At 45.3% G+C, this 8,063-nt stretch overlaps 1 protein-coding gene across 1 annotated transcript in view; it reads left to right on the top strand.

The window, feature by feature from the left end:
• The first annotated feature begins 1,465 nt into the window (after nt 1-1,465).
• LOC129839373 (MICAL-like protein 2) overlaps nt 1,466-8,063 on the top strand; it is a 45,001-nt gene continuing 38,403 nt past the window's right edge. Inside the window, exons 1-2 of the mRNA XM_055906776.1 lie at nt 1,466-1,823; nt 4,301-4,349. Coding sequence (XP_055762751.1) covers nt 1,681-1,823; nt 4,301-4,349 — 192 coding nt within the window. The 5' untranslated portion in view covers nt 1,466-1,680. The remainder of the gene's footprint in view (nt 1,824-4,300; nt 4,350-8,063) is intronic.

The following is an 8,063-nucleotide window of genomic DNA, read 5'->3' as shown; positions in this document are numbered from 1 at the left end:
GGTCCTCCCATATCTACCTGGAAACAGGATCTCAGTATGGTAGTGGGAAGGTGACAGGTAACTTGGCAGGTTGGGCACACACACACACTCACTCACTCACTCACTCACTCACTCACTCACTCACTCACTCACTCACTCACTCACTCACACTCTCCTGGCAGGACAGGTAAGTTAAGGTAGACCAGACACCACCTGGTAGCTTTCAGGGCTCTCCACGGTGAATTTCTACCGTTTATGTCGTGTTCCAAAAATGCAGGCACACAAAAGTACGTTGAGAGTTACACAAACGAACCCCCCGTAGACTAACCCTTTAGTGTTACATAAAGCCACACCCTCGACTGTGAGTCAGCTGTTTTACTGCGTCTGCCTCCTCCCCCTAGGCCAAGATCAGGCAGAGGTCGCCCTTCAAAAGGAAAGTCACAGGGTTTTGATGTCTAATTCACTACTGATATTTACCATGTTCTTGCTACAAAATCACTGTAATTGTAAATTCATGACTAGAGCATTGCTTTCTTTCTCCCTCTCTTCTCCCTCTCCCTCTCTTCTCCCCCCTCTCCCTGTCTTCTCCCCCCTCCTCCCTGTCTTCTCCCCCCTCCTCCCTGTCTTCTCCCCCCTCCTCCCCCCCAGAAACCTTTTCAGGTGTCAAATCAGTTGACTTAATCGGTTTGATTTAATCACCAAAAAAAAAAAAAAAAACGCGTAGACGACTCTCTTGTAATTGATACTTGCCTTGTTCCTGCAACAAAATGATACTATAATTGTAAATTCATGCATAGAGCAATTCTTTCTTTCTCTCTCACCTTTCTCTCCCTCTCTCTCTATCCCTCAAAAGAAACAGCCACGGACCGATGACGAGCGTCAATAGGGTGTAAATTGATATCAAGAAACTCCGATATCAGAAAACACCCCCCTTTTCCGGAAAGTACCCGTTTGACTCCGCCCATTCTACGTCACGACAGGAAACCTTTTCAGGTATCAAATCAGTTTTTATTTGATTGCCAAACAGAATTAAGGATGTATATCAACACTAGATTGAACATACTATGTATTGGCCATTGAGAGGATTTGAAGCCACCGGTCGGCCATATTGGTACTCCCCAGTAGCAGTCCTGCATAGGAACGAATGGAATTATACAGTAGTTCAATTAAATGTTTCAAGGACAAAATGACATGTATTTTTTGTTGTTGTAGTGGGGACAGTAACATTAGTTATCTCCCCAAAATTATACTTTAAGAATGTTTTTTTATATATATATATTTTTTTTTATGTTTAGCTCACATAATGTAAAGTATACATTATGGTGTCTGTAATAGAATAAAAATGGCGTTAACGAATGTTGACATTAATAAATGGATTTCTATATCATCCAGAATATGTTTTCCATTGGTGGGGGAGTGACAAGATGGAGACGCGGTGGCTTCAACCCTGTGTGTTATCTAGTGTATTTATATAACTAATAGAACAGAACCACGCGGACGACTTTCTCTCTCTTTTTTTATGCGGTTGCCCCAATCATTCGTTAGAAGTTGGATTAAAAAAAAACATTTTCCCGTAAGGCTGATTTCAGTCACTCGTCTATTTATTCAAGTTGTGAAAACTCAACTAGTTGCCGTCAGTTCGTGAACTTGGTTTGCGTCTTACCGCTTGCACTCGGTTCGGGGTTTCGGGAGAGAACTAGGATGTCTGCGGTGAAAGCGCTTCAACAGTGGTGTAAGATCCAGGTTCAGGGTTACAGAGATGTCACGATCACCAATATGACAACTTCTTTCAGGGACGGGATGGCTTTCTGCGCCCTCATTCACCGAAACAGACCCGACCTCATGTAAGTAGAGGGCAGTATCGATAGAACTACTTCGAGAGTTGCGAAATCCTACGAGGAAGCTAAACTCGACAGTTTAAACAAAGAACGAGTCTTGATTTTTGTCTTAGTTCCTATGGTGACAACGTAACCTGTATTTATTGCAACAAAGTAGCCCTTGTATGCAACACGAAATACATATAATGTTAAAGTTTCCTTTCGTTGCCTGGAGGTAATTCCCTGTCTGTATCAGTAGCCTAACAACATGGACATGAAAACCCTACAACTCAACGTGGCAGTAAACATTTGCGCTTCCTTCCGATTTGTAAACTAATCCTCAAATTAAAAAAGAAATCTGACACGATTTCTGAATAATAACAATATCTGTATATCAGTGTATAAAGCCTAGTCTTTTGTCAAATCTTTCTTTTAAAGATACAGTAGAATATAGGTTTACAGTAAACAGTTGATGACAGGGTAACCGTCTAAACATAACATGGACTATTTGAGATAGTCAGTAGCCTAGGAAGTCTACTGTTTGAATGACAAGGCGTCTTTTCCACATGTTTCACTCAAAGGAGAACTCAGTCTACAGACCCAAATATATATATTTTTTAAAGAATCAGTGGAAAACTGGTGTGTGAATCAGTGGAAAACTGGTGTGTGAGACTGTGACTGAGTTGCATTGTGACATTATAATAACAGCAAAGTGAATCACTGGTCATAAGATGGAGTGACATCATTGATGCTGTCACTATGGGTTGTGTGGTTCTCTAGTGAAGGAGACGATGTTGAATGATTCTACAAAAAGGAGTCGGAGCAAATAGAACGGCGCCGCATGGTGTTTGACGTATCTTGATACCGCTCCACTGATCTCACTACAGCCATTACCACCAGCCTGTTCTCCCCAATTACGCTGCCACCAACCTCCTGGGGACTAGATTGAGATCCAGGGGATAATGTCAGGTAGCTTGTGTCAGGGGGGTGTGAGATCCAGGGGATAATATCAGGTAGCTTGTGTCAGTGGGGTGTGAGATCCAGGGGATAATGTCAGGTAGCTTGTGTCAGTGGGGTGTGAGATCCAGGGGATAATGGCAGGTAGCTTGTGTCAGTGGGGTGTGAGATCCAGGGGATAATGGCAGGTAGCTTGTGTCAGTGGGGTGTGAGATCCAGGGGATAATGGCAGGTAGCTTGTGTCAGTGGGGTGTGAGATCCAGGGGATAATGGCAGGTAGCTTGTGTCAGTGGGGTGTGAGATCCAGGGGATAATGGCAGGTAGCTTGTGTCAGTGGGGTGTGAGATCCAGGGGGTAATGGCAGGTAGCTTGTGTCAGTGGGGTGTGAGATCCAGGGAATAATGGCAGGTAGCTTGTGTCAGTGGGGTGTGAGATCCAGAGGATAATGGCAGGTAGCTTGTGTCAGTGGGGTGTGAGATCCAGGGGATAATGTCAGGTAGCTTGAGTCAGTGGGGTGTGAGATCCAGGGGATAATGGCAGGTAGCTTGTGTCAGTGGGGTGTGAGATGCAGGGAATAATGGCAGGTAGCTTGCATCAGTGGGGTGTGAGATCCAGGGGATAATGTCAGGTAGCTTGTGTCAGTGGGGTGTGAGATGCAGGGAATAATGGCAGGTAGCTTGCATCAGTGGGGTGTGAGATCCAGGGGATAATGGCAGGTAGCTTGTGTCAGTGGGGTGTGAGATCCAGGGGATAATGTCAGGTAGCTTGCATCAGTGGGGTGTGAGATACAGGGGATAATGTCAGGTAGCTTGTGTCAGTGAGATCCAGGGAATAATGGCAGGTAGCTTGTGTCAGTGGGGTGTGAGATCCAGGGATTAATGACAGGTAGCTTGTGTCAGTGAGATCCAGGGAATAATGGCAGGTAGCTTGTGTCAGTGGGGTGTGAGATCCAGGGGATAATGGCAGGTAGCTTGTGTCAGTGAGGTGTGAGATCCAGGGAATAATGTCAGGTAGCTTGTGTCAGTGACATCCAGGGAATAATGGCAGGTAGCTTGTGTCAGTGAGGTGTGAGATCCAGGGGATAATGGCAGGTAGCTTGTGTCAGTGAGGTGTGAGATCCAGGGAATAATGGCAGGTAGCTTGTGTCAGTGAGGTGTGAGATCCAGGGAATAATGTCAGGTAGCTTGTGTCAGTGAGGTGTGAGATCCAGGGGATAATGTCAGGTAGCTTGTGTCAGTGGGGTGTGAGATCCAGGGGATAATGTCAGGTAGCTTGTGTCAGTGGGGTGTGAGATCCAGGGGATAATGTCAGGTAGCTTGTGTCAGTGAGGTGTGAGATCCAGGGGATAATGTCAGGTAGCTTGTGTCAGTGGGGTTTGAGATCCAGGGGATAATGTCAGGTAGCTTGTGTCAGTGAGATCCAGGGAGTAATGGCAGGTAGCTTGCATCAGTGGGGTGTGAGAACCAGGGGATAATGGCAGGTAGCTTGTGTCAGTGGTGTGATTGATGTGTCATGTCATCAACCTAATATGTGTTTCTTCTCCTCAGTGACTTTGATTCCCTGATGAAGGAGAATGTCTATGACAACAACCACCTGGTAAGTTACTGATGAACACACACATACGTGTGATAGTGGGATGAAAAGGCCGTGGCTCGGGTGGTTGATGTCACAGGAAGGCCAAAAAGATCCTCAAGGACATCGGGTGCTGTAGGTGTCCTGAACGACAGGTAGTGTGCCCCCCCCCCCCCCCCCCCCCCCCCCCCCGTGATGCGTTGGGCAGACCGCACCACCCTCTGGAGAGCCCTGCGGTTGCGGGCTGTGCAGTTGCCGTACCAGGCGATAATTCAGCCTGTCAGGATGCTCTCGATTGTGCATCTGTAAAAGTTTGAGGGTTTTGGGTGCCAAGACAAATTTCTTCAGTCATAGACTGCTATAGATTATACAGCCAGCTGAGTCTCACCATAGACTACTATAGATTATAGTCTCCCTACTTTGAGTCTCCCTACTCCTGCCTCCCGGGTGGCGCAGTGGTCTAGGGCACTGCATCGCAGTGCTAACTGCGCCACCAGAGTCTCTGGGTTCGCGCCCAGGCTCTGTCGCAGCCGGCCGCGACCGGGAGGTCCGTGGGGCGACGCACAATTGGCATAGCGTCGTCCGGGGTAGGGAGGGTTTGGCCGGTAGGGTTATCCTTGTCTCATCGCGCTCCAGCGACTCCTGTGGCGGGCCGGGCGCAGTGCGCGCCAACCAAGGGGGCCAGGTACACGGTGTTTCCTCCGACACATTGGTGCGGCTGGCTTCCGGGTTGGAGGCGCGCTGTGTTAAGAAGCAGTACGGCTGGTTGGGTTGTGCTTCGGAGGACGCATGGCTTTCGACCTTCGTCTCTCCTGAGCCCGTACGGGAGTTGTAGCGATGAGACAAGGTAGTAATTACTAGCGATTGGATACCACGAAAATTGGGGAGAAAATGGGGTAAAAAAAAAAAATAAAAAAAAAAGTCTCCCTACTCCTCACCATAGACTACTATAGATTATACAGCCAGCTGAGTCTCCCCATAGACTACTATAGATTATACAGCCAGCTGAGTCTCACTACTCCTCACCATAGACTACTATAGATTATACAGCCAGCTGAGTCTCACTACTCCTCACCATAGACTACTATAGATTATACAGCCAGCTGAGTCTCCCCATAGACTACTATAGATTATACAGCCAGCTGAGTCTCCCCATAGACTACTATAGATTATACAGCCAACTGAGTCTCCCTACTCCTCACCATAGACTACTATAGATTATACAGCCAGCTGAGTCTCCCCATAGACTACTATAGATTATACAGCCAGCTGAGTCTCACTACTCCTCACCATAGACTACTATAGATTATACAGCCAGCTGAGTCTCACTACTCCTCACCATAGACTACTATAGATTATACAGCCAGCTGAGTCTCCCCATAGACTACTATAGATTATACAGCCAGCTGAGTCTCCCCATAGACTACTATAGATTATACAGCCAGCTGAGTCTCCCCATAGACTACTATAGATTATACAGCCAACTGAGTCTCACTACTCCTCACCATAGACTACTATAGATTATACAGCCAGCTGAGTCTCCCCATAGACTACTATAGATTATACAGCCAACTGAGTCTCACTACTCCTCACCATAGACTACTATAGATTATACAGCCAGCTGAGTCTCCCCATAGACTACTATAGATTATACAGCCAGCTGAGTCTCCCCATAGACTACTATAGATTATACAGCCAACTGAGTCTCACTACTCCTCACCATAGACTACTATAGATTATACAGCCAGCTGAGTCTCACCATAGACTACTATAGATTATACAGCCAGCTGAGTCTCACCATAGACTACTATAGATTATACAGCCAGCTGAGTCTCCCCATAGACTACTATAGATTATACAGCCAGCTGAGTCTCACCATAGACTACTATAGATTATACAGCCAGCTGAGTCTCCCCATAGACTACTATAGATTATACAGCCAGCTGAGTCTCACCATAGACTACTATAGATTATACAGCCAGCTGAGTCTCACCATAGACTACTATAGATTATACAGCCAGCTGAGTCTCCCCATAGACTACTATAGATTATACAGCCAACTGAGTCTCACTACTCCTCACCATAGACTACTATAGATTATACAGCCAGCTGAGTCTCACTACTCCTCACCATAGACTACTATAGATTATACAGCCAACTGAGTCTCACTACTCCTCACCATAGACTACTATAGATTATACAGCCAACTGAGTCTCACTACTCCTCACCATAGACTACTATAGATTATACAGCCAGCTGAGTCTCACTACTCCTCACCATAGACTACTATAGATTATACAGCCAGCTGAGTCTCCCCATAGACTACTATAGATTATACAGCCAACTGAGTCTCACTACTCCTCACCATAGACTACTATAGATTATACAGCCAGCTGAGTCTCACCATAGACTACTATAGATTATACAGCCAGCTGAGTCTCACCATAGACTACTATAGATTATACAGCCAACTGAGTCTCACTACTCCTCACCATAGACTACTATAGATTATACAGCCAGCTGAGTCTCACCATAGACTACTATAGATTATACAGCCAGCTGAGTCTCACCATAGACTACTATAGATTATACAGCCAACTGAGTCTCACTACTCCTCACCATAGACTACTATAGATTATACAGCCAGCTGAGTCTCACCATAGACTACTATAGATTATACAGCCAGCTGAGTCTCACCATAGACTACTATAGATTATACAGCCAACTGAGTCTCACTACTCCTCACCATAGACTACTATAGATTATACAGCCAACTGAGTCTCACCATAGACTACTATAGATTATACAGCCAGCTGAGTCTCCCCATAGACTACTATACATTATACAGCCAGCTGAGTCTCACTACTCCTCACCATAGACTACTATAGATTATACAGCCAGCTGAGTCTCACTACTCCTCACCATAGACTACTATAGATTATACAGCCAACTGAGTCTCACCATAGACTACTATAGATTATACAGCCAACTGAGTCTCACTACTCCTCACCATAGACTACTATAGATTATACAGCCAACTGAGTCTCACCATAGACTACTATAGATTATACAGCCAGCTGAGTCTCCCCATAGACTACTATAGATTATACAGCCAGCTGAGTCTCACCATAGACTACTATAGATTATACAGCCAACTGAGTCTCACTACTCCTCACCATAGACTACTATAGATTATACAGCCAGCTGAGTCTCACCATAGACTACTATACATTATACAGCCAGCTGAGTCTCACCATAGACTACTATACATTATACAGCCAGCTGAGTCTCACCATAGACTACTATAGATTATACAGCCAGCTGAGTCTCACCATAGACTACTATACATTATACAGCCAGCTGAGTCTCCCTACTCCTGACCATAGACTACTATAGATTATACAGCCAGCTGAGTCTCACTACTCCTCACCATAGACTACTATAGATTATACAGCCAGCTGAGTCTGAGCCTCTGGATTATTCTGACATAGAACTACAGTAACATTCTAGCCTCTGGATTATTCTGACATAGAACTACAGTAACATTCTAGCCTCTGGATTATTCTGACATAGAACTACAGTAACATTCTAGCCTCTGAATTATTCTGACATAGAACTACAGTAACATTCTAGCCTCTGGATTATTCTGACATAGAACTACAGTAGCATTCTAGCCTCTGGATTATTCTGACATAGAACTACAGTAACATTCTAGCCTCTGGATTATTCTGACATAGA

Source organism: Salvelinus fontinalis, chromosome 40 (genome assembly GCF_029448725.1).
Source record: "Salvelinus fontinalis isolate EN_2023a chromosome 40, ASM2944872v1, whole genome shotgun sequence".
NCBI classification, from domain to species: domain Eukaryota; kingdom Metazoa; phylum Chordata; class Actinopteri; order Salmoniformes; family Salmonidae; genus Salvelinus; species Salvelinus fontinalis.
The sequence above is the reverse complement of the archived record's forward strand: the minus strand, read 5'-3'. Positions and strand labels throughout refer to the sequence as shown.